At 36.4% G+C, this 27,464-nt stretch overlaps 1 protein-coding gene across 15 annotated transcripts in view; it reads right to left on the reverse strand.

The window, feature by feature from the left end:
• Positions 1-4,919: 4,919 nt before the first annotated feature.
• Positions 4,920-27,464, reverse strand: part of LOC117423468 (histone-lysine N-methyltransferase MECOM-like) — a 178,002-nt gene continuing 155,457 nt past the window's right edge. For 2 of the 15 annotated variants that reach the window (XM_034928718.2, XM_034039298.3), the window contains 14 exons: positions 25,613-25,715; positions 25,106-25,343; positions 24,636-24,783; positions 23,828-24,008; positions 20,534-21,884; positions 20,022-20,112; positions 17,844-17,870; positions 13,686-13,852; positions 12,905-12,982; positions 11,375-11,544; positions 10,858-11,002; positions 8,372-8,620; positions 7,512-7,689; positions 4,920-6,761 (listed from right to left, as the gene is read on the reverse strand). In XM_034928718.2, coding sequence (XP_034784609.2) covers positions 6,627-6,761; positions 7,512-7,689; positions 8,372-8,620; positions 10,858-11,002; positions 11,375-11,544; positions 12,905-12,982; positions 13,686-13,852; positions 17,844-17,870; positions 20,022-20,112; positions 20,534-21,884; positions 23,828-24,008; positions 24,636-24,783; positions 25,106-25,343; positions 25,613-25,715 — 3,261 coding nt within the window. In that variant the 3' untranslated portion in view covers positions 4,920-6,626. The remainder of the gene's footprint in view (positions 6,762-7,511; positions 7,690-8,371; positions 8,621-10,857; positions 11,003-11,374; positions 11,545-12,904; positions 12,983-13,685; positions 13,853-17,843; positions 17,871-20,021; positions 20,113-20,533; positions 21,885-23,827; positions 24,009-24,635; positions 24,784-25,105; positions 25,344-25,612; positions 25,716-27,464) is intronic. The other 13 variants (XM_034039311.3, XM_058990243.1, XM_034928727.2 and 10 more) reach the window with 12 other exon arrangements.

Raw genomic sequence — 27,464 nt, forward strand, 5'->3', positions numbered from 1 at the left:
CACTACTATATTTTCAACAGAAGTATTTTAATTCAGAACGATATGATTCTGAAAATATCAGTTGCCAAAAGAGACGACTGTAATACAGTACATACTTTTAAATCCGGTACGTATTGTAGCAGTATGTAAAATTCCCCATTACCAACCCAACAGCAAAATTAAATCAAAATGTTTCCCATGCGCAGTACTGCGTAAAACGTAAAAGACAATGTATTTTGGCAAAACGTTAAAAAAAACACAGTTTCCAGAATTTAAACAGTATCCAGTCAGTATTCAAAATTGCTCGATAAGGCCCTAAGTCACAGTTCACTTGCAAATGAAAATGCACAAAAGCAACTAAAGATCATACATTTAAAAAAATACATCACAGTATCTAAAACTGTATAATGATTAACTGTTTTACATTACAGTAGCCGGTCCCATTTGGTTTGTTGTTGCCGTGCTGTGTAACTGCACAATAAACTGATTTGCGCATGCAAGAGAAAACAATTTTAAAAAAGCGCGCTGCGACGGATAATCAAATAAATTGTAACGCTGAAGAGATGGGCTTCGTAGCAGAAAACTGGTGACGGAGTCGGTAATCACGTGTGATGGGTAAGTGCAATCATTTGTTACATAGATATAACGGGGATTGATTTTATTCTTAATACAAAGACAGTAAAATGCGACTGACATGTATCTGAGTGTCGTATATCCGAATGCTGACTGTATATCTTTCCACTAATTAAAAGCAGCAACACCAAAGTATGACATGAGCGAAGCTGCCAATATTTAAACCGCTTCTGGGAAAATATTATCCAATGTTACTTGATGAGGTCTGAACATGATTTGTATTTCTTAATTTGTGCCAGTATCAAACTTTCACGCTGCAATCCTGAAACATGTGGCAGAGACAGTATATATCTGAAGCAGTATATACAGACATGCTCAAATTTGTTGGTACCCTTACAGCTCATTGAAATAATGCTTCATTCCTCCTGAAAAGTGATGAAATTAAAAGCTATTTTATCATGTATACTTGCATGCCTTTGGTATGTCATAGAATAAAGCAAAGAAGCTGTGAAAAGAGATGAATTATTGCTTATTCTACAAAGATATTCTAAAATGGCCTGGACACATTTGTTGGTACCCCTTAGAAAAGATAATAAATTATTGGATTATAGTGATATTTCAAACTAATTAGTTTCTTTAATTAGTATCACACATGTCTCCAATCTTGTAATCAGTCATTCAGCCTATTTAAATGGAGAAAAGTAGTCACTGTGCTGTTTGGTATCATTGTGTGCACCACACTGAACATGGACCAGAGAAAGCAAAGGAGAGAGTTGTCTGAGGAGATCAGAAAGAAAATAATAGACAAGCATGGTAAAGGTAAAGGCTACAAGACCATCTCCAAGCAGCTTGATGTTCCTGTGACAACAGTTGCAAATATTATTAAGAAGTTTAAGGTCCATGGAACTGTAGCCAACCTCCCTGGGCATGGCCACAAGAGGAAAATCGACCCCAGAGTGAACAGAAGGATAGTGCGAATGGTAGAAAAAGTACCAAGGATAACTGCCAAAGAGATACAAGCTGAACTCCAAGGTGAAGGTACGTCAGTTTCTGATCGCACCATCCGTCGCTTTTTGAGCGAAAGCGGGCTCCATGGAAGAAGACCCAGGAGGACTCCACTTTTGAAAGAAAAACATAAAAAAGCCAGACTGGAATATGCTAAAATGCATATTGACAAGCCACAATCCTTCTGGGAGAATGTCCTTTAGACAGATGAGTCAAAACTGGAGCTTTTTGGCAAGTCACATCAGCTCTATGTTCACAGATGAAAAAATGAAGCTTTCAAAGCTTGGGTCCTCCAACAGGATAATGACCCAAAACACACAGCTAAAAGCACCCAAGAACGGATAAGAACAAAACATTGGACTATTCTGAAGTGACCTTCTATGAGTCCTGATCTGAATCCTATCGAACATCTATGGAAAGAGCTGAAACTTGCAGTCTGGAGAAGGCACCCATCAAACCTGAGACAGCTGGAGCAGTTTGCTCAGGAAGAGTGGGCCAAACTACCTGTTAACAGGTGCAAAAGTCTCATTGAGAGCTACAGAAAGCGTTTGATTGCAGTGATTGCCTCTAAAGGTTGTGCAACAAAATATTAGGTTAGCGGTCCCATCATTTTTGTCCATGCCATTTTCATTTGTTTTCTTATTTACAATATTATGTTGAATAAAAAATCAAAAGCAAAGTCTGATTTCTATTAAATATGGAATAAACAATGGTGGATGCCAATTACTTTTGTCAGTTTCAAGTTATTTCAGAGAAAATTATGCATTCTTTGTTTTTTGTGGAGGGGTACCAACAAATTTGAGCACGTCTGTATCTGATCAGCATTAAAGTAGAATGCCACACATTTCATGATATTGTATATGGGGATATTGTATATGGGGCAATGTGTGGTACATTGCATGTGGCAGGCAACTGCTTGTCTTGAGTATCAGCACCCTAATGATGCCTAATGTATTCTGCCCATATGCCAGTGCAGCGCAGCTATCACCAAAGTGTACACTCTCCAGGGAGTCTGGACGCCATAACCTCTGGCCTCCAGTGGATTCTGTTGCAGATTTGTTTGTCAGGTCTCGGAACTGTAATTAAACGTTGCATTTTCAAACTCAATATGCCACGTGTTGGCCTTTTAAAACAGCCCACCACACACACACACACACACACACACACGTACGTTTGCATTCCTATATTTGTGGGGACTTCTCATTGACTCTCACTATAATTTTATTTACTATTTCTAACTCCAGTCAGACAAAACTCCACACAGGGTGAAAGTCGACAGGTGTTTTACAGAGTGGGGACGTCCCCACAATGTTGTTTTTTCAGGAGTTACTATCTTTGTGGGGACATTTTCTCCAATTTTGTTCGCATATTGATAGTAATACCTGTACTGCCTACAGCAAGGGAAGACTCCAGCATAGCTCAACAAAGGGATAGCTCTTATACAGCTTTACTGCAGTATATCATGGTAAAAAAATACAAAAAAAAAAAAAAACCTAAATCTTAGTAAAAACCAGACACCAGTAAGCCTAGTAAATCCCAGTTAAGTACAGTATTGTAAACACTTTCATTTTAGAAAATCTATTGTTTAAAACTCCAATCTTCATCTGAAGTTGTAGCCTTTTGTTATCACAGAGATCGTTCACTGGAAAACCGCTTGGCTTCTAACAAATTGATTTTGATACCGAGCAAAATTAAGGAGATGTATTGCAAAATCATTATTAGATATTATCTTTGCAATTTGCTTCTGACTGCATTTAAACCTGATCTTTCTCCCCTTTGTTCTTTGCGTGGTACAGAATTCAACCATCTGTTTCACTGCTGCACTGTATCTTTTGCATTGATGTCTCCTTTTGATTTTCAGGTGCCTTAATCAAAGTAGGTGGACTTTTGGGTTCATTTGTTTTGTTACTGACTTAAAGCCGAGACACACACACATACATACACACACTTAATATACGTCTTATCTTGCCTTAATACCAGGTTTAAAACTGAGGACATTTTATATCTGATTACCAGGGCTCAATGTATAATTAATTGATTTAAACAGTAGCAGAACTAAATACTGTCATTGTTTAAATGTGTAAAATCGCACCATGCCTGGGGTTTACATACAGGATCCTCCCTATTGTGCTTATAGACAGGAATGCACTAAAGAGACTCGGGTACACGGTCATCTGTTTGATTTTCACAACCTTGGTACTCAAAGAGACCTATTTTAATTACCTTCTTTTAAAAGAAATTCCAGGTAGGTACAGTACTTCTAAATTATTGAATATTACAATGGAAAGTATATGATTCATGAACATTTTACAGGCAACTGTCACCTTTTTATGACAGGGCATATTGACATTCTTTTGAAGATTCACAAAGGATGTGTGCACTAAAACTTGTTGAGGTGTGCCCAGTGTTATGCTAATGTATTTGCTATCTTGTAAACTGTAAGCTCCACAGTTTCCTAACAGTGCCTTAACGTTAGTTATTATGACATGAAGGTGTGTTGCTGGGTCTCATAAAAATCTCAGAGACGAGGGTTCCTGAACTAAAGTAAATGTGACTCTGAAACAACTGGGTGCAAGCCACTCAAAGGTAGCTACATTCAAAAAAACTTGGCTTGTTTCGAGTTTTATACTGTATCTGAATCAGAGGGTGTATCACATTTTATTGGAAATATACAGGCAATAAATAGCACAGTATTTCTTGTTAATTTGTGAAAGAAAAGCAAACACATGCATCACCTTGTACAAACCACAAATGTAATAACTGCCCACAAATGTAATATCTCCCACAAATGTTGCATCCATGATAATGTCCGTGAATTACTTAGTACATATTTATGTATGTATTTAAATAACAGTTTAACTTATAATTAATAATATTAATTAGTGCCGGTTTTGGATATAAAGATTTTTAAAAAGTCCATTCGCATACCCCCAATAATGACTGCCCAATGATTAAAATATATACTCTTCTAGTTAATTATGACAAATTCAGAAAATGGGGTCCACCATATAAACATTTTCACATTGAAGTTTGAAGAAGTTCTGCCTTTGTTTCTTCCATAGTTTCTAAAGCAAGGCTTTATCTTAATCCAGTTTGTATATCTTAGTTGTAAGGTAACAATCTTCTTAATAAATGTAAAAATGTACTACATTCTTAGTTGATTATGTCTGGTTTGATAACTTTATTGGGCGTGTTCCTCCTTTATGAAAAGAATGTGCCAAAGACAATTAGGAGTCAATAACTTTGAGAATTTAGCCCCATGTGTTTAAACTGTATGGGACTCTGCACCAGTACACAAGTGTCCTCCATCTGCTGCTACAGTATTATTTCCACTACATCTTAAAGCGGGATTTTGTAACAAAAGCAGCTGCACAAAATGATCTCACTTTTGAATTCCTTTATTTCTTAGTTGCTCCTCCCATAGCATTGTGTTGAAATGCATTACAGTTACATCGTACAAAGCATTTAAACAAAGTACCTCAACTTGCCGATTATTTTAAAATGAGATTATAAACCAAAAAAACTAAATAAACAAACACAAACAAACGAACGAACAAACAAACCAAAAATCGGGTCCCTTGACACAGGGCAACATAAATGAATATAATCTGTTATTTTATTATAGGTTTGGCACAATCATTTTACAATGAGGATTAACATGAACATAATGCCACACAAGCTTGCAGACAACCAGCAGAAAATATCAGGTACTGTTCTTATCAGAAGAATCATGCTGTACTGAAAACAAGTATACCTGTTTTTTTATACAATTGAATCAATGAAGTGTATTACAAAAAACAAAAAAAAATCATATCTATTTAGTATTCGGGTTCATTAAAAAAGATAAAGAATGAATGAAATGTTGAACACTATTTGGCACGCATACATAATCTACCAACCCCATAAATTTACGATTTAGGCCCCACCTAAGACATCACCTTTTGGTGGATTGAACAGTGCTATTCAGTCAACAAACTGCAGTTTGCCAAGAAATAAATACATTTCTGAACATACACAACATACAATGATTGTCTAAAAAAAAAATTAAACAAATTTCAAATGACTGAGATAAAATTGCTAACATTAAGACGATTTAGTGGTATCCTGGCTAGACAAGAAGGCCCTTAGCATAACTGTAGTCTTTACATTTTGCAAAGAACACAAATTGTGTTTTTCCACTAAAAACACGTATTTATTTTATATTACACTGGTGAAATACAGAACACTACAATGGTCTCTACAAAAACTAGAATGATTTACTAACAATTATAGACAGTGCTTCAATTGTGCAAGAACACACAACAATGCAATTCCTTTATATTTCATAGAGGGATCTGTCTTCTAATCTTTGTATTTAAAAATGATGTCCATAAACTGCTTGTAACTTTTATAGTTTTCAAGGCATCCCACTGGAAATCAATTCGTCTGATTCTTCACCTTCTTTACACCTCCTGACCTTGGATGTTCAGTAACATCAGACAGACAGATGCTGTTTTCTTTCTGCCTTTACAAAATAAAACCCCTTTATAGAGTCCTGGCATTCATTATGGCACAATTTAATTTAAGAGCTGTTTGCTTATGTATCATTAAACTGCACTCCTCAAAGGGTTTAAGGGCATTACACTTTCAATAAAAAAAAGAAAACAATATAAATGCAACAATTCCTTCACCCTTTTAGTGAACTTTATACAAAATGATTGGGTCTGAGTGCTTATGTTATAATATACTTCATTCATTTCTGTTTTCCAACCTTTGCCTGGTAAGACTCTCTTAGCTCACTGATTTTGATGCTTGTACCTTTTCAATGAAATGGTATTATGTCACTTTTGAAACCAGCAGCTGCCTTTGCTGTGCAAAACAAAAAAAGTTATCAGAATAAATACATTTTTTATTTTTTATTTTTTTTTATTTTAAAATTACCAAATTTAAGGTCACAACATTTTTGTTGTTGTTGTTGTTGTTGATGGGAGACCCTGTAAATGTATAAGGCCTTCTGCTCAGCAGTCTTTAAATAGTCCCATGTGAAAGAGCCGCAGTACAATGCTGGACTTGGTCTCACTTTTGAAATGTCATACGTGGCTCAGTGACTGGATAGCGCTGGCCTCGGCAGCAGCTCTGGCCATGCTGTGCCACGTGTTTGCAGGAGTGTGGGAGGTGGCGTGGATAGAATCCTTGTCCGCTAGAGACAACATCATGGCATATGCCTGGAGAAAACAAAAACAAGAGAATTGCAGTTTTAAAAAGAATCGCCGCAATATTCACAAAGCATTTCCAATTTCTTTTTTTTTTTTTTTTCTAGGGTAACAAATCTTCAAATTTGTTAACACAGGATTCAGAAATTGCACATGCACCTTAGTTGTTTATTGGTAGCTTTGAAACACTAATGGTTAAAGTGTGTCTAAAATGCAATTTGTTCCGACTCTCCAGTGCTTTTTTGGGACTTTCGTATGCTCAGTGTTAGGCTATGTTATTAAGAAGTCTGAATCTTGATAAAAACTACGCAGAGGCAGGACAGAGTGCCTTCATTTCTTTTTGGTCACACATTGTTTTAAGGGAAACTTTTTAGACAATTCAATGTTTACAACCAGCTTCCAAATGTTGTTCATTTTTCAGTCACCTGTTATATATACAGTAACCTATTTATGAAGTAAAAAAAAAAAAAAAAAAGACCTGCTAAAACTGTTCAGAAAACATTAACTCCAAGTCAGTCACAGCATTACAATGTTGTTCATTTGTGTAAAGGCATGTTTGTATTAGTTTATAAATAGGCTAATATATTAACTGACAAGTCACACAAAATGAACAGCATTTGACATTTTAGTAAGCTATATGATTACCGTTATTAAAAAAGAGTGCCTGAGAACACACGCAACCTTCTTTTTTATTGTGAGGATGTTGTTTTCAGCGTGGTATCTCTTATTCCATCAAGGATTTAATCATTTCCTTTGAATTACCTGTGACTTTGACTTTCTGTACAGTGGCTGCTTTATAGCTTCGGGCAGGTGAGTGGCACTGAAAGCTGCGAGTTCTCCTTCCCTGTACTCGCTCTCCTCCATTTTGCGCATGTCTGTGAAGTGCCGGATGTGGTCCAGCGCAGAGAATCCACTCTTATCATCCTCCTCCTCTTTAAACCTGCACAGGCAAAACAACCAACCCATTGATCAATACTTGCAGATTTGGAAATCCGTGTTAGAACAAAGGGGTTTGTTTTATTGATCTGAACAGCTAACCGTGCCTGTAAACTCCTAAATGCACTTTGACATTGACCTCTTTCCACTGCTGCATTTAGAGTCAATAAACGGGTCAATAAATCGCTCCTGGGAGGAAACACCAACTGGATCAATATAGAGTTTAAGGGTGGCTGTAGATCCGCAACAGTTTACATCATTGAACTGGACCTTATATCTCTCATACAAATACTGTGCATAATGCTATGCATTTATCCCAAATTACTTCACACATTGTAGTCACTATGGTTTCAATTTAATACAAGTAAGAGTGTGTAGGTCTATAGATCTTATCTTTGGGAGTCAATTTCTCTTAGTTACAGATACCATACGTCATTAAAGATTTCAATGAAAAATCCATGTGAGAGATTGATAAAGTTATTTTAAAATAGACATACATTTCTATGTTATAATGAATATATTGATACAGATGCATAATATAGTTGATTGTTCTCTTCCTTAATAAGGATTGATAAGGACTGATACATTGTTAAATTATTATCATACATATATTGTGTTACTACTATTGTACCAAAGAACATATTAAATAAACGTATACATTGTTGGAATTGCTAGTAATCTAATACCTTTTAGGAGACGAAATGTAGTTTAATTGCAGGTCATTCGGCCCTTCAAAGTCAATTTCATCGTGGGTGATGTCAGCATCCATGTTGCTTGGGATTGGTTCATCCACTAGCTTTCCTGTGATGTCACTCTGTTCTTCTTCCTCGTCTTCCTCTACCCCCAGGTCATCCTCCGCCTCCTCTTCTTCCAGGTCATGTGACTCCTGACTGGGCATCAAGCCTTTATCCTCATCAAACTGGCTTCCATTCAAACTGCATTGGGGAAACAAAATATACCTATATAAGCAAAGACTAAATACTGTAGACTCCCAGTGTCATTGGAACAGTCTGAGTGAGGGCCCTGGGTCACCCAGAACCTGGTTGGGTGGTAAATATATTGATCCATTTCAACAATAAGTTTTTATTGTGGGGAGCTCAAAAAATTTTTTTTATTGGTACCCTTTTTATTTTTACAAGTGATTAGAAATGCTACATATTATGGGTTGTAAATACCTCAGAATTTAATTTTAAATGTTGGTCAAAGGTTAAAATATTTTACTATATTTTAGTACAGCAATGACATTCTCATGGTCTTACAAAATATATATTTCACTCTGATACTGAAAAACTACTTTTCTGTTACCATGCCCTGAAAAAGCTGGAGCGGTCTGTCACCAGGCTCTATAGCCTTAGGGTAAGAAGGGTGGTCAGCAAACAGCTTCAATACCTAACTGCTATGCTTTGGGTTGTGTTGTTTATTTTTCAACTATCTCGTATTCATCTCACTGGCAAAATATTTAGCTGTCAGCTCCATTTGGTTTAAGAATTACGAGAGCCGTGCCAACCAGTCCATTTCCCAGTCCCTGAGGAAAACACCACAGCTATCAAAACTCACAGTGACTTAATCTATCTGCTGTCTCAGTTCTACAGGAAACCACTATTTGTTAAATCATCTGTAACCACATTAGGACTGATTCACTAATTATGGTCTAAGCCATCTATCGTCAGCTTTAAAAAATGCCCTTTTTGGTACATAAAGTCTAACTGCAGCAGTCCTTTTCCTCTTAACATCTCCACCACAGAAAAAACAAGAAAATCAACACAATTATCTCTCAGATTAGAAAACCCGTAACACCAGGAAATGATCTATTTGCAACAGAAAAGCTGAGCTTGCAATGACTCGAGAAGGCTTTACTGAAAAGGAAGAAAGGATAATTAGGAAAATAAAGTCACACAATGCAAATCTTTGCCATCTTTTATCAAAACGTGATTGTAATAGGACTTGGACAGACATGAGAAATGATTTAGCGTGGGTCAGGCTGCCAACTTGGTAGTTGTGCTGTATCGAGATTGTCAGGAATCGTGTAGCCGTGGAGCTGAACCAAAATCTCCAAAGCCAAATGATTAAGAAAACAGATTTGCTAATTATGCTTTCAAATGTGGTAATTTGCTGAGGATAAAAAATCTATCAAAAGTAGTCAGAAGTGCACAACTTTGAAAGGAAACACTGGGCACCCTCCTGACCTGGTCTTTTTACCATCTTCCTGTTGCGGTACATGTTGAAGCCAGATGTTGGAAGCAAACACCAATCAAGAAGAGGAGAAATTTAAATATGCACGTAACTACAATTTAATCAATTTTCTTAATGCATATTTGATATTTATATAATTGTGGCTTCCATTACACAGAAAAAAAAATCAAAAGAAACTCATGAATGAGATTTCTATCGGGAAATCTTTCTGATCTAAAAAATGCTGAAAATATTGGCCTCATTATCTAAGTTCATCACTGCTATTAAAGTTCAAGTAAATCATGCAGAATTAAATATATACTGTATTCCTTGTATGGCCAAAAGTCAACAGCTTCAGAAATTATCTGCACATTTTGAAACGTTGTAATTATTTAAACTGTCTTAACTTATAATTGATCTATTTGTAAAAGTCCCTGGGCAAAAAGGTAATTAATAAAGTATGCACGCTATAAAAATGTTCAGAAACTGCTACTCAATATTCTGTGATGTCTGAATAGAAATCACGCCCACGTCCATATCCAACTACATACAAACTATAAACCGGAATCCAAACTCCAATGGCCACACCTATCAAAGAATATCAGTAACCAGCAAGCAAATTTAATGACAACTTGACTAAAGTGGCTGAGAAGGCTAATCTATAATCAATCTCTGCTACACAGCACAGCATTGGCAAATTATTACTTATCAAAGACAAGATATATTTATACAGCATATCACCTTGATTTATGAGCGTTAGTGATTGAATGGATTTTTTAGTATCCTAGCTATCATTGCAAAGCCAACAGTTGCAGAGTAGGATGTTTTTTTTTTTTACGCGGACAAGATTTTGGATGAACTAGAGAGATCATTATGTAGTTTACATACAGTACATATTAGCTGAATGTAACCATGGTAAGTGTTATTTAAAAGAAACGTATATACATATACAGTAATATAATTTTGTTTTACTGTATAAAGTAGAAGACACGATTCTCACCCTTCCTCGGAATGCTCAGGTGATTGATTGCTTTGCCCGGTGTTCCCAATGAAATTCCGTATTTCATTAAAATAAGACTCCTCTTTGTCATCCAGTATTGCACTGCTGCTGTCCAGTTCTGACTGAGGTGATGACATTGCAGTACCTTGAAAAAATAAAATTTACATTTAATAGGGTTTCAGTATGTTAAGAGTACAGAGTAGGATATTGATATGAAGGAATTTATTTGTGTAAGCTATATTTTAATGGTAAAAACACTAAATAGTCTCTTGAACTAAAACGTTAATTTTTACATTTGAATGTATTTAATTATTGCTCTGGTGGTGCAATAAAAAAAATGCATCTTGGCAATACAACCCAATTAAAACAAGACTGAGGAAAAGATATGTACTTTGCATTACCCTGCTTTTAGTAATTTTAGTACTATAAAATACTATTAAATCTGAATTAATTATAAAATAGCAGGACAGGTAACTGTAATGAGGACTAAGCTGAGGATATATTAAAAGTCGCTTACCTGACACATTTCCATTCTCATGTTTCTTCAAATGCCTGTCCAGGTTGGTCTGCTGGCCGAAGCACCGGTCACACCGATGACACTTGAACGGTTTCTCCTTGTTATGAATGTTGCGAATGTGCCGCTGCAAATTGGAGGAGATACTGAAAGAACGATCACAGTACTTGCACCTAGGAAGGAACAGAGGAGGAAAGTTATTTATTGTTTTGGCAACAGGATTTTTTTTTTGTCACTTAATGCTAGTACAATTGAATTTCTAACCTGAATTTTCAGACGTGGAAATAATGCACATTTTATTGATTTGTATTGAAATATTGTTGATTTGACATCATAATTTGTATTTAGTTGTTAAGTAAACAACTAGATTTGACAACCATGTTACTTTTTAAGGCAAATGAAACACTAAAAACGTATTACCGGTATTGTCAAAGTACAGTATAAACTTTTTAGGAAAGTGGATATTCACATGTGAACCATTTCAATATTATTGTTGTATAATGTAATTTCATAATGATCTGGTCTTCATTTACTCTAAAGTGGCTGTTCCTAATGTTCACATTGATGTGATTAATGAGCGTTTCAAGGTATAAAACCAACTGTTTCATGTGCTGCCAATGCAATAAAATTACATTATTTTCTTACAAAATAAGCATGCAACAAATGTGTTCTAACCCTCCGCAATTGGAAGGGTAGCCAAGTTTCTCCATGCAAAATTATACACAATGATTGTATATTTTCTTCTGCTAGAATTAGCTTGCTCGATTGCCTGTCCCAGAGGACATTCTGTTATCTTCTAAATAATTGCAATAAACAGTACAGATCTTTAATACACTGCCAACGTGTGCAGTTTAGTCTATCAGATTGGTACCAGAGGCATCCATTTTCAAACCCTGTAGTCATTTGTAGTCCCGTGGGCCTGTACTGTATTTCTCTTGAAGCTGTGACTCAGACATAATAATTATTCCAACTGCTCTTGTTGGATATCTGCCGACAGTCCTCATCACCCCAATTTTTCATCTAACTTCCTCTTCAAGACTTCAAAACAACTGTGTCACACAGCGAACTATGACCATTTTTCATCACCCACATTATTTAACAGTATGATAATTGTTTCAGGCTTTTATGTGGTAGAAAAACATACAAATCAGTTGAAAGTACTTTTGTAACCCCCATTGTTCCTAAATCCTTGAAATATGTTGTCCCTATTAACTGGGATGCCTTCATTATTCTTCATCATAATAAATAATGATCTAATTATGGAGTTAAGATATATGGTATGGCATACAGAAATGTAAGCGTTTTAACAATGTGAATTAAATAGTTTTGCAATCTAAAAGGTCTGGCATGCATATGCTTTGACTGACAACAAAGTAGGAATGACCACTTGCTGTAACTTAAACATTATTTTAGTTTAATGAGGGTGCATAGTGTTCTCTGTTTAGTTTGTCAACATACACCAGCAGTACAGAATAGATTTGATACAGAATTCGAGATCAGGACTCCCAGTGGTTTTAAGGTATGGATGAATACCTGTAAGGTTGTTCTCCAGTGTGTGTCCGCAGGTGACGGGTTAGGTTTGCAGAACGTGGAAAGATCTTACCACAGTACCTGTTGGGGAGAAACCTTTTGTCACATTTACAGTATTTCCAATGAGTCAGAAGTCAAGTGGCCGGGGAGATATGACAATAGTATCTAAATTAATCTAAATACTTATTTAATGCAAAGGAAGGTTACTTGGATGGTATCTCACCTAAAGTAACATGAGGTATCAGTGATAATCGGGCTCTGTGGAATTAGCCATATATCTTTAGTTGTATTAGTTCCTTGATTAATTGCTTTCATTAACATAATTATGGTATATTATGTTAGTCATACAGGGTCATATTTGCCAAACTTAAAAATATTTTTGGGATTCAAGAAACTTGATTTGACTGTTGTTAAACAAGCCAACAACAGTTTGAAAAAGTACACTTTGCTAGCAGTACAGGGTAAGCGAACTGTTTAAATGCTATACACAGTTCTTTCTTTCTTTCTGTCTTTCTTTCTCTTTCCTCAACAGCAACATTTTTGTATTTACTTAACTCACTGTTTAATTCTAATTATACTGACTAAGAAAATTAAAAAGAAAAAACCTCTATGGCTGCTGCATTTCAACACAAAGACCACATTGAAGTAGATCAAAGAGAAAGCAGTGCCCTAACAGTTTCTATTAATCTTCTAATCAGAGGCAATTTCAAAAGTAAACAGTGTGGTTCTTGAAACGCTAAGTGTAGGCCCTGATCAAGCCTGCTTCAATTAACTCTATAATTACCTGCAGGTATAGCGTTCCTTGCCCTTTCGCAATAAGTTCTCAGGAAGAGCATTTGGAGGGGCCCTGAAGTCAAACATGGAAGGGACAGACCGTATAAGATCGCTGGCCTCTGGTTTTAGTGAATTATAACTCTCCAGTTTCTCTGCCATGTTTTCAATAGCTGACATCTGTGAAGAGAAACAGGGAATGTCAATCGTTATATGGAAAACACACAATGGACAAAAAGCTTTGTTATTATTATTATTATTATTATTATTATTATTCACAATTCAGATTCAAATATTATAATTTCCAGTTTTGTGGGCAATAATGTACTTGTTTCTTTTTTTAAAAACTAAAATTTGTAAAAAAATGTACATTAAATAACATTAAAATAAATACAAAATTCACTGTACAACACAGGAATCCTATATTGCTGGTATCTGTTTGATATTAATACCTTGTACGTGGAGAAAAAAAAATAAAACCACTAGATACTGATGTAGCAGAAAAACTTATTTTCCCCATTTTCTTTCTTTCTAATTTAATTCCTATTTTCTTCCATTATATTTTTGTGTTTCTCCAAACGACTGCTTACGCATCGTAGTCAGCCAGCCTTTTATTTTCTGTAGCCGGTACAATGCCCTCCCCTTCTTTTACTACCACTCTGTTCGCTAGTTACAAATTGCATTGTACAGGGTACCACTGCCAATTTGCTAAAAGTCTTTCATCAAATCTTGCAAAAATTCTCAGAGGAAAGTTGAGATGCATTTACTTGTCAAAAGGCAAATGTGAAAACACTAGAAGGCACTAAAGTCCGTGGGCTTTGGGGTTTGATTAATAATCACTCATAGCCTGTAAAACATTCTCCACACAATGCGAGTGGACAGCACATTTGTCAATATAAAAGATGTTGACATTACTGATCAAAGGACATACATTGGTAATAATGATACAGCTGGGTTAGGAGGGCATTCTCTCCCCATAGACCAATGCTGTTGTCAGTTTTTAGATTTTTTCAGAGGGATACGAATTTACATTATTTACATGTCAATTGGATTTTTTTTTTTTTAATACGTTTGCAGATCAATTGTAATTCAACACGCTGCTCCAAACAGAACATTTCATTCTGCGTATTTTTTGCACCACATTTTCATTTATGGAACGTGTGAAATATTTTAAAGAATATCTGATCAATGATCTTTGACTTGTAGGCTGATTAGACATGGCAGACAGGTGCAGAGGTTATAAAAGCAACATTTATAGTAAAGAATAATAGATTTTTTTTTTCTAAGGATATAGCAACACACCTATTATTTATTTGGTTGTGACGTATCAGTATATGTGATGTATCAGTATATTAAAATGAAATGTATTCATATTCAGTTTAGAATATGTATTGCATTAATATTTTTATAGACCTGCATCAAATACAATAGGCTTCACTTTTTCAATTGAATGCATTATTTCTAAGGGAATAAAACTGAAAGTTCTACTGCCTATAATGTGATTAGACAGATCTGATTTAAAGACTTACAAAACAAAATGGATAAAGACTTAAATGTAGATGTCCTATTCTCTATCACGGTTATATTCTAACCTTAGGGTTGTCCCGTGTAATTATGAGAACCAAAAAAATTGGGTATGTACATATACATATATATATATATATATATATATATATATATATATATATATATATATATACACACACACATACACAGCGCTCCAGATAAGCGGCGTACTGGGTATTTTATGCATTGATAAAATATTAATTATGTATGATATTTACATTAATGCGTAAAGAATATGCATTGCAATTTTGCCGCACAGCTTGAGTTTGCATGTTATCAAGCTTCTTGTACTTCGCTGGTTCCCAGTGTCTCAATGGTCAATTGTGTCAATATAGTGCATGCGGTAGCTAGAGAATGAATCATAGAAATGCCTGGACAGCTATTTGCAGCCTGTCTCGGAATTGTCAGAAACACATGAGCAATAAATCCTGGTTTAAAAAAAAAAAAATCCACTCACTTCCACGAGAGACTGAGAAAGGAAGATTTACACAAAAAACTATAAAGACTGTAACAGCCTAGTACTAGTGGGAGAAGACTCTGAATGTGGTACACTGAAAGTAGTACACTGAGAAAGGAAGATTTACACAAAAAACTATAAAGACTGTAACAGCCTAGTACTAGTGGGAGGAGACTCTGAATATGGTACACTGAGAGTAGAAACTGAGAAAGGAAGATTTACACAAAAAACTATAAAGACTGTAACAGCCTAGTACTAGTGGGAGGAGACTCTGAATGTGGTACACTGAGAGTAGAAACTGACAGACTAATATTATTCACATTATTAGGCAGGACTAAATGGCTGCAAATAAGACATTAAAAAAAGCCAATGAAATAGCTTGTATAGTATATTATTTGGTGTTTTTTTTTATATAAAAAATAAATATTTACTGAGAAATTAGGGGGGCTCTAAATGAGACACAAGAAATGCAATTAAAATGCTGATTTCATCCAAAGGAAAAAAAAAACACACACACTACAACGTGGGCAAAGGAATACTATCTAACACCAATTAAGAATCTAATACTGTATAATGGAAATATTAAAATATGGACACATCTGGCGTACTAATATAATGATGTAAACATTTAAGTGAACAGTCAGAATGTCTTGCTTAAATTGTACCAAAAAAGTATGATGTAGTTTTTCTGAACTGTTAAATAATGAAAAAGGGTAGTCAAACAAAACCGGCACTCTAACAAGGCCACTTAGCATGTCATTATCAGAACAAATCTGCAAAAATCCACTTGTTGTTATTATTGTAATGTCTATGTATAGCCTGTGCCTAATCTACTATCTTCAAATGACAGTATTTTATAGTGCGGTGTAATTTGTGATTTGTAACTACTGCTGATGTTATCTGAAACCAGATGTCTGAAAAAAGGAAACGATTTCACCCCCTCCTAATCTCACAGAGGCTATTAACCTGGTACTGACGCAAAGCAGCAATTGGACACAATTCCCAGCTCCGTTTAAAATAAAAAAATGCCGGCACTGCCTTTATTGGACAAAGCAAATATTTATACAAAATTCAACCAGCGAGTTATCAATCCCTAGTCATCTTAGGCAATCATCACAAGCTATTATTCACCATCTAATTTGAGACACAGACAAACAGATCTTATTTTAACACAACTGTGAGAATCTATTTCGAGGAAACACTCTTATAGAGTACAAGGCCACTACTCTTAAAGGACAGCTTGGCCATTCCAGTCTGCTTTCGAGGCTAATTATGTCTCTGTGATTCATCAGTTTGAGCCCTACGGGTGTCAAATATGAAAAGGAAATCTGCGATATCTGCACTGGTAAATTACTCAAATGTTTGCAATGTGATGGGTGTTTTTTTTGTTGTTTTTTTTTTTTTCCAAACAGGCTTTTCTAAAAGACAATGGGTAATATGGATTTTAGCATCTCACATGAACACAGATGAAGTAAGGGACTGAAGGAAAAAGATAAATGTCCTGTAGCATTTCCTAGATTTATGTAGACAGTACTTTGTAACTGCAGCAGAGATTCCCCTAGCGTACAAATCAGCATTTGTTTCACTCCTCACGCTCTTTACCAGAGAACTCTCTACTCTTCAGTATGTTTTTGGGGGGGGGGGGGCCTGTTTGTACTTGTATATGAGAATTTCTAGTTGTGTGATGTTATTATTAAGCTGTACCACATTTTTTAAATGCTCTTCCATGTGATGTGCATGTGTAACACCATATACTCAATTCCTTCTTAAAAAAGAACTCTCTTGCAGATAGCTGGGGTTTCCAACTTATAATGTCAGTGTCATTTTACACATTGACACACAATTAACTCATGCCAATAATGTAATTGATTTAAGAGGTCCTTATGTTTCCTTGCACTACTAGTCCAAAAACTTCTTCAAGGTCTCATTCCCTACACACAATGTATTGAAATACTAATTTGCTATGATAGGTTGGGATGCTAATACACATTTTCTGCAATGAAAACTGATGACTAGCAGCATATTTTGGCAGGCTAGTCTTTTGGCCTTCTTAACTGACCCATGCATCATAAGCTAGGTATTGTGAACTCTTCACCTATACGCAAGGTGTGTTATTAATGAAGCATTTGGGACTGGTAGTAAACTTACCCATGTTCTCTGATCAGGCAAGCGAAACTAGGAGCGGGATTAAAAAAGAAATATCAATCAATACCAGTAACTCTATTCAAAATATAAAACATGCAGCAAAATGACTGTGCATTTGTATCAACAAAAGGTATTCAGGTTATGATGTAATGGTCAGATTATTGAATTAAGTGGTCTACAACTAACCTGCCTACAACTGCTTTCAGTCATTCACATAGCAAAGCTGAAGACCTGGCTGTATTTGAAAATATGTGTACAGATAATGATTGTGCCACAAATAGTGTTGAAAAATGTATACAGTCGGTGCCACTTTATCGGGACGACTCGGGAGATGTAGAAATATCCGGAAAATAAGCGGCTGTCCCAATTAAACTGGAGGCATTTGAGACAACCACTCACACTTTTTTCTAAATGAAAACAAAAATTATTAAATCACACATCACATTATGATTAAATGTTAAATACATAATTTAAAATACAAGTCAACTGTTTTATTCTAAAACAAAATGAATCGCCGTTTTTTATTTCTACATGAAATGAAAAAGAATGAAATCACATCTTATCACAAGGAGAGCCACGTTCAATGTTGACATGCCAACTTTCTTTGCACAGGTGACTCCAGCTCCTTCAAGAGTTCAATGTGATTTACACAAGTCACAGCATAATCACGTACTCACTGCACTGCGCTACACAAACCTGTCTTGCTCTGAAAAGTGATCTTTGTTCATCATTTGAAAATGCTGTATCTCAATTAAACGGCATGAATAGCATTGGGAAGAAACGTCTTCCAGAGTTGTATCCCATTTAAGCAGAAATCCCGATTATTAGTATCCCGATTAGGCAGCGGCGACTGTATCTCAATCAGTTTATTCTTAATTCAAAAGCAATGTTACTGTGAGTCTGTGTCACAACAGATTTGAGATTTAAATATACAACAGATCCAACTGAAATGAAAAACCAAGCAACAATATTTACAATTACCTAATATGTAAACTATGCCTATTTAAAAGGTAGAATGAATAGGAAACAAAGTAACATATATATATATATATATATATATATATATATATATATATATATGTATATAAAGTCAGATGAAAGAATCCTGTTTTAAATACCAATATAATAATAACAGCTGTAACAATTACTATATTCACACAATTATTGTTTTGAGATTCAGCTTTTATTAGGGAGCTCCCCTAAATCCCTTGTTTAGAAAGATACAGGGTATTATTGCTTGAGAGTGCGTGCATTAAGTGGTTCCTAACTCATCTCACAAATGTAAATCAGTGAATTATTTTAGAAACTGTATGAAAGGCTCTAACCTCAGATTTTTATGTAAGCCCTAAGGGAAATAATACATTCAATGAACCACAATACAAATCTATCACCACAAGCACAATGTCAAGTTAAATACAGCACCAAAAAGCTAGCATCATTTCTTTCCATGACTGTGCACGCTGGTAAGGTAAAGCAACTGAATGTTTGCACTGACACATGGATTTGATCATGAAACAGTAGTTTGATCTTACATGACCTGCGCTTAACTTGCATATTTAAATCCATAGATGCAACTTTATTTCAGTAGTGGAGTTTTTTTTTTCATATGACATTGTCGCTCCCTTTTTTGTTACTGAATACTTAAATGTCAGACATTCATTTATTTCGAGATTGTAAAGAAATGACTTGCTCTAAAAAGAAAAATGTTTATTGTGTGTGGGTGTGTGCATGTGTCTCTACATTTTCAACAGACCAGGTACAACACACTGGAAAGTTTCCTCAGACCCTTACCAATTCCTCAACTCTACCCATGAGTGATCATACTAAAAGGGTGAAAGCGCAGATCCATCACAATGACTACCCATTTCCTGGCCTTGAAGAGACTGCTTGAAAAGAAGCCAAGTCACCATAGTATATCTCATTTCATGATGAAAGGACATGCCAAACAGGGCTGTCACAACTTGTTTCAAACAGGCCCCAAAAGGCCATCAAATGTAATGCCTTCTGATCACTACTGACCTGGCTGGGAATTGAAGAATCAGCCTAGGGCGTACAGAGGCCTCATATCCGAATGTCAATCTACTGTACTGAGTCCCTTTGCATCTTAACTTCATTTGTTTTATACAGGGATTGAACATTTTAAATGATATCAACTGTATGGTAAAAATGTAAACAACATACCTGTGGGTGAAAGAGGAATCCTGGAGTGGGCCTCATGTATTTTACCTTGAGAGCTTCAAACGGATCATTTAATTTCCTTTTCTCAACCCTGCTAATATTAAAGCTCCATCAGTCTAATGCTAATAACACAGAATAACAGCAACCTGATATGTATATAATTATCCAATACACGACTACTAGAAATACATTAGGGAACCTAGTTTGAAGTAAGTGCAAACATGCATTTTCTAAAAGGAATATAACCCTTCCAGCAGTAAATTATAAAGAGGAATGATTAAGTTGTAGTTACGATCAGTGTTTTTTCCTATCCGAAGATTTCCCTTTGCTTTTGCACATGCTTTAGAATAAGTGTTTTGGGCCTAAGTTATTCATATTTCTCCAACAATGGCAACTCCAAATGAGTACTGGGCATTTAAGAGAATTTCAGTTACAGTGAACCAAAAGAAGGCAAGTCCGCTTTTACAAGCCTGTTCCTATCTTATAATACCACAGTGTTTTAAGATTCATATTACCTGTAAATTGGGTCCATAAAGAAAGGGGTTGGCCTAGCATGTTGCAATGATGATGCAGTGGCTTTGGGCTGGTTGATATCAGCTGCCTGGTCCTCTCCAAACACATGTTTTTCCCGGGGCTCTTCTGCTTTGGCAGCACTGGCCCGACTCCTGCTGCCCATGCTCAAGTCCAGGGGCTGGTCTGGGTTTGATATCTGTGGAGCCACTGGCTTTGAGGTCATAAATGGTACTGGTTTTTCCTCCTTCCGTTTTGTTGTGAGGTCAAAGGGCGATTCAGAGTTCCTGCTATGTACTTTTTTTGACTCATTGCTGGGTGATTGAGGCTCCATTTTTACAGGTAGAGACCTCAAGTCTCTGTCAGGGAATGGATACATTGGTTGAGAGAAGGCTGGAAAAAATGGAAGGGGAAACATTGAAGGGTAGGGCAAAGCTCCAACTTTTTTGTCCTGCAGCCCCCCAAGCCCAGTAGACCCAAAATATTTTTCAGCAATGGAAGCAATGGCCTTTATAGAGTCATTAACAGCCCCTGAAACAGCAGTCTGTTCATCGCGTGAAGGAGGAAACAGTGAGTGGTTGGAGAATTCCTTCTTATTATTCATGGAAGCAAAGTTCTGAGGGCTGTTCATTTTGCCTTCAAGAGCCTTCCCGTTCTCCTTGTTCTTCTCTTTATCGCTCTCCAGATCGCTCTCCAGATCAGAGCCGGAGGTCGTCTCTAAGTCGCTGCCGCTGGGCGTGCTGACATCATCCAGGTCGCTGCTCTCGGACTGGTCACTCATTTTTTCAAGGGGTCTCTCTTTGGAAGACTTACCAGTCTGATGTTCCACTGATCTGGTTTCAATAAGTGAAGACTTCTTACTCAGTGCTTTAAAAAGGTCTGGTGCACCAGACAACACCTGTGGGGGGGTCAGAAGAGGGTTCTTGTTTTGCTCAGTACCTAGCGGTCCTTTCACAGGGGAACTTGCCGTTATCAAAGGTGGTCTATGATAGAGTCCTGAAGGAAATAGACCAGGGAAGCTAAAAGGAAAGCCTGGGGCTGCAGGAAAGGTCAGACCACCATGATGCCTGTTTGCCCCAAAATAGTCAGCCAGACCTGGGCCGCTATGATTGATATTAGCCATAGCTGTTTTGTCCAGAATTTGTGTACCAGGGAGTGAAATGCCTTGACCGAACAGTCCCCCAGAAGCAAAATGGTTCTTTCCCTCACAGAACCTCCTGTGCTTATTCAAGGAGGATGTAGTGCTGAACATTTGTCCACAGTCTTTGCATTTAATTTGCGTTCTGCAGTCAGCGTGCATCCGCTTGTGGCGGCAAAGGTTCGAGAACTGAGTGTAGGACTTGTGGCACACTTCACCTGTGTTTACATAAAAAGGGAAACAACTTTTAGGTAAGACACATCTCACTTCAAGCTGTAGCATATCATAAACTCTTTCATGTTTTGATGCGGGAACAAGGAGGTCCAAGTTGTGGAGCTGGTAATTTAATCTAGCTCTACATTTTTAACACTTAAAGGCATTCTACTTAATTAGCATTCATATTCTTACAATTTGCACATTTGCAATTTTTTGAAATTTTCCCTTGGCAAAACACATATTTATGTGTTGACCATGTGCATTTGTTTCTTGGGAAAGTATCTGCACCTCGCATTGTTATTTAATTTGTATTGTATCATTGCCACTCATCGTTTTCACATCAAAGGCATGTAACAGTAAGCATTGTGTATTCAGCAACCATTTTCAACAATCATTTTCAAGATTTGAGAAAGTCTGACAGACCTTACAATGGCTCTATTTTAAGCCTGAGAAGGAAATTGAATTGAATGTATCCTATCCTGCATGGTTGGTTCTCATGGATTGCAATCACGTCCTCTATTTCCCCTAAACCACTGCTAATGTTAACCTTCCTGCACTTGAAGATCTCTGGCCTTGACAGAGATGACCGTTTTGTCATGTCTTAACTCTTTGGTTCACCTTTTGTAATCCAAGGTTTCTAATGCTGGCATAATGTTACCAACGACAGCTAACGGCAAAACAGACACTCTGGCATATGTCACTTTTCAATGACCCATTGTCACTAATCTTTCTAATAAATGTAGTGTGTCAAAATGCATTGCACTGTAAATGAACAATGTGCCTTAACATAAGGAAAACTGTAGAATATATAAAGAAATGTACTGCGAGCCAGAAGAGGAACACTTCTCAGTTATGAAAATGTTTATATTCAAATCCACATCCATTTCTACACACATATACAACACTCTAACACTATATTCACTGTAGTGGAACAATAAGAACAAGGCGCATTAGACATGATGATCAAACTTAGTGCTCCATATATGGTCTACAGCTGTATTTTTCTCTATGTAACACAAGTGGTCATTACCACCACCTGACTTCTTCACTTTTGAGTAGATCCACTTACCCCCCATACATGCACACACACATACTGAAACGGAGTGTATTCTGTGCTGCAAATGTCCCAAAATACAGTAATTAGCACATAGTTTAGGTTGCATATTTTCTGCTGATTACCACAGATTAAGTACCATTTTAAATACGTTCAACCCATTGCTGCATGTGGTTTCTATTTAGAAGGGTTGGCGTTTTGTGAAGTCAGCGAGCAATTGCTTGTGTGTTGGTGAGTTTGTGAATTAAGCCAGGGGGGTGAACTGTAATAGAAGATAGTTACTCTAAATAGGCAGGCAAGGCAACGGTGTGTGTGTGGGCTTGTTCTGAAATACATATCTATCAAATTCAAGTGAAAACATACAGAATGTTGAGGTTTAACATATGATATCTGTATTCCCTGGGCAGTTGTTTGATTAATGGGTTTATTATAAATAATTGTTCCTTGATTTCTTGTCCAGCCTATGTTGTGTTTTTAAGTATGCTGTTGCTTCAAGGCATCTTTCTTTCTTTTCTTTCTTTTTGCAGAACAGAAACACTCTGGGAATCTAAACCTCGCTAAATTACAACAATACTTTTCAGTCAGTATTTCCTCCTCAAACATTAGTTACTAGAATCTTATTAAAACATTTTGATAAGGTTGTCTTGGTTACACAACTGTTTAACTGTAAATGGAAAAGACACATGCACTATATATATATATATATATATATATATATATATATATATATATATATAGTCTTTTTTCATTTAAGCAGAAAAACACATTTTTGGCAAAGCAAAAGCATCATTATCAATTTTAGATTATACCCATTTCAATAATTCATTCAAACGAGGGTCAATAGTAGGGCTTTTCTTGCTATTAAAGGACTAATAAAGTAATGAGACTTACATATGAATGGTCTTAAAGACTTACACATGAAGGGCTTGACACTACTGTGGATATGCTTGTGCTGCTTTAGCCCAGAGGAGGTGGCAAAGGTCTTCCCACAGTCTGGACAAGCGTGAGCCCTAGCGCCCACATGCTGTGAGCGAATGTGTCTCTGGAGGTTACTGGGGTCTGTGAATACCTGCTGAGAAATAAGGAGCAGTATAAAGAAAAAGGATACTTTAGGCAACAAAGGACACTCCAAGCAGACATTGTCGTACAGTACTGTGCTTTAATCCTTAAATGCTATCAGGGATCCAATTGTCGAGTTTTGTTTGTTGCTCGTAGGTGCCTCATTTCACCACAGCAACAAAGGGATAAGAATTAAGATGGCATTTTATATGCACTACAATAAAAGTGTATCTTTACGTGTAATGTGCGATTTTATCAACTGCATATGGTGGCAAAAGTGTGGCAAAAGCAAGCCAGCAAGCCATGTTTAATCCAGTTACTGACAGCAGCAGGTAAAAAGCAAGCAATATAAGAGTTCAGGAACATTGTGATCATGCCAAAAGCCAAGAAATAACGTACATGTTAAGAGGTTTGAGTGAATCTGCAACCACTGTCTCCCGTGATCAGCACATTAGGAACAACCTTACAAAGGCCGGGGTCTTATGTAATGAAGTTTCACTGCCTCTCGCAGGAAAAAAGGCCTCACAACAATGCCGTTAGGTGTCAGAGTCTGGCAATGGCTGCTTTAATGGTTTTGGTCAGAACGGAAACATTTCAGACAAATAAAGATAATACGGTTCAGTTAAAGTCTTCACTGTACCTTTGAACAGTTTTCACACTCATAGTGCTTTCCACTGTCATGTGACATCTGATGGCGAATCAGATTAGACTTCCAGTTGAAGGCCTTTGGGCACTGGTCACACTTATATTCCCGCTCCTCAGAGTGGGTCAACATGTGTCTCTCCAGGCTGTTCAAAGCACACAAAATACAAATGACATTTTTTGAAAAGTTAATACGAGACAGACACTGAGTTATAGAACACATTCTTAAGACTTACTAGCAGATTCAAAGTACATTTGTATGAATAGAAACTACAAAGATTACCCCTATACAGCAAAACGTTTGTCCTTAAACCCAGAACATATTCGTTCTGTGCTTGTACTGTAACACATAAAATCCTTTCCTAGCTCACACATTATTATCTTATATTGAATCAAGCCCATTTGGTTTGACTGTAACATTGCCATTGGCACTGTTGCTGCTGCTGCTACGAGGCACTGTTCTCTAACCTTTGCACATCTGGAAACACTTGGTCGCACTCCTTGCACTCCTGGGGATTGTGGAGATCGTGGAGATCATGGAAATCCTGCAGGTCATGCTCGCTGCCCCCCAGTTTATGCTGGAAGTCCTTGTCCACAATGGAGAATGCAGAGTGTGCCGTGCTGCAGGGGTACTTCTGGTGGTCTAGCAGCTCAGTTTTGGACTCAAAGAACTTGTCACATTCCTCACAACGATACTGTCGCTCCTCTATATATCCCCCACCCCAATGAAAATAACAGACACATTACATTGCATCATATTAGATTTTTTACTTTTATAAATTAGAGGATAGTAAAAACAAGAAACTGTAACAGAAGAGTGAGCGTTCATACACACACGGTTGAGAATAAAAGTCTGTACTAAGTGGGGGATTTGACATTCATTAATGGATACTTTATATGTTACTTAAAGTACCATTTTAAACAGTAAAATCATCCCCCCCCCCCACACACACTTTAAGAGCCCTAAGTACTAACCATGTATATCTGGAGCCATTGTTTCATATGAATATTCTTCACCCTTTGTAAACAGCAATAGTTCCTCCGCTGGCTCTATGTCTCTTGTGGCTCTGTAGAATATCTAAAACCAAACAAAAGAAAGACCATTCAGACTCAACTTGGATATATATATATATATATATATATATATATATATATATATATATATATATATATATATATCAGTGCATTATTTTAATTTACCACCTTTAAAAAATATACAGTTGAAAGTCCAATAAAAGCAGAAAAAGAAAGATGCAATTTCATCATCAGACCACTAGAGGGCTCCTTAAACCCAGGGTTGCCAGATTTCAAGTTGCTTGAAATTATAGTGTTTCGAATACCGGTTTATGTTTCTCAATGGTGGTCAACTTGGCTACTAAAGCTACTGGACATGCCAAGAAACCTAGCAGAACAATTCCTGATGATGCTGTGGCCAGAACTGGCTTGAGGAGAGAAGATTCCTCCCCAGCTATGTGTATGTATTAGATAGTTAGCTATTCCTGTAATCAGTGCTATTGGTCTGAGCAATCGCTTAATTTATTGTCTCCCTGTCAGTCTAGCTTTTATAAGGCACATATAATTAAAAGATCTATTTGTTGGTCAATAAGCTTCAAAATCTTAATTTAGTAGTTATATAGAAATGTGTATTCAGTTAAGCTGTGTTAGTGTTTATTCTACATTTGAAAGGTGTTTATTCAGTATTAGATATGCATTTCTTAATAAATCAATAAATATCTATTTCCTCCTAGACAAGCGTATCATTCTTATCAGCCAGGAAGCAAAGGAGCACTCATAAAGTCTGTGCTACAGTCGTCAATATATCAGGATAACTAACTGGTGAACATTAGAGCTAATGAGCCATAAATAAATATATAAATATATCCCTTAGTTTTAAATCTAAAGAAGTAGAAAGTAGTAATGTAACTACAAACAGATCCAAGAGAAAAATCAACTGCAACATCGATATAAGAAAAGTAGTAAAATGTGTGTAGAAAACAGTGCCTCAGTCCAGAAAGATGAGAGAATCATTCTGTCTCAAGGGGCATGTTAAACTCTGCTTCACAAAGCTCATTTTACTGGGAGGTTTCATATAAACCAGTCTTATAAAGAAGAGGGGAAGTGCTTCACATCATAAAGACATGCCATTTACATTTTAATTGATTTTTGTTTTTACTTGACAGAGGAAACAAAATGTAATTTTTTTTTTGGAAATGCTCAAGTTGTAGCTTGATAATAACCAATTTGAAACAAACAAACAAACAAAAAAAACAACCTCTGCATGTTCATCTTATTCATTTAATTATTATAAATGAATATTTATGAAAATGTATTCAATGTCACTTGCACCATTTTTTTTTTTTTTTAGAAATGAAAACAAAGTATAACTAGCTTAAAAGGATATTCTTCTTAAGGGTTTATTTAGAAATGGTGTCACAGTCCCTTTAAGGAAACGTAAACAGATTTGTTGTTATCACACAGTTGTGTTTAGTCTACAAAGGAAACAAAAGGCTATGAAATAGCTGTTGCAGTCATATGAAGATTAACCCGTTGGCACTCTGCACAGAACATGTGTGCTCAAGGATAAGGAATTCTTAGAACCACTTAATACTAACTCTACTGTTCCCACCTGTGTTAGGCACCAACAGTGTCAAAAAAAATAAATAAACAACGTTCATTTATTTTTATATAGATGTTCCCTCCTGCCATTTTAGCACGCTAGCCCCCTTCACCGACTGCTGACTGAAAGTTGTTTCGGTCAAAATGATGCACAGGGGTGGCTTGCAAGGTGCTGGGATCCCTGTACTTCCCTTACAACACAATGGCTTTC

This window comes from Acipenser ruthenus, chromosome 17, assembly GCF_902713425.1.
Source record: "Acipenser ruthenus chromosome 17, fAciRut3.2 maternal haplotype, whole genome shotgun sequence".
Classification (NCBI taxonomy): Eukaryota; Metazoa; Chordata; class Actinopteri; order Acipenseriformes; family Acipenseridae; genus Acipenser; species Acipenser ruthenus.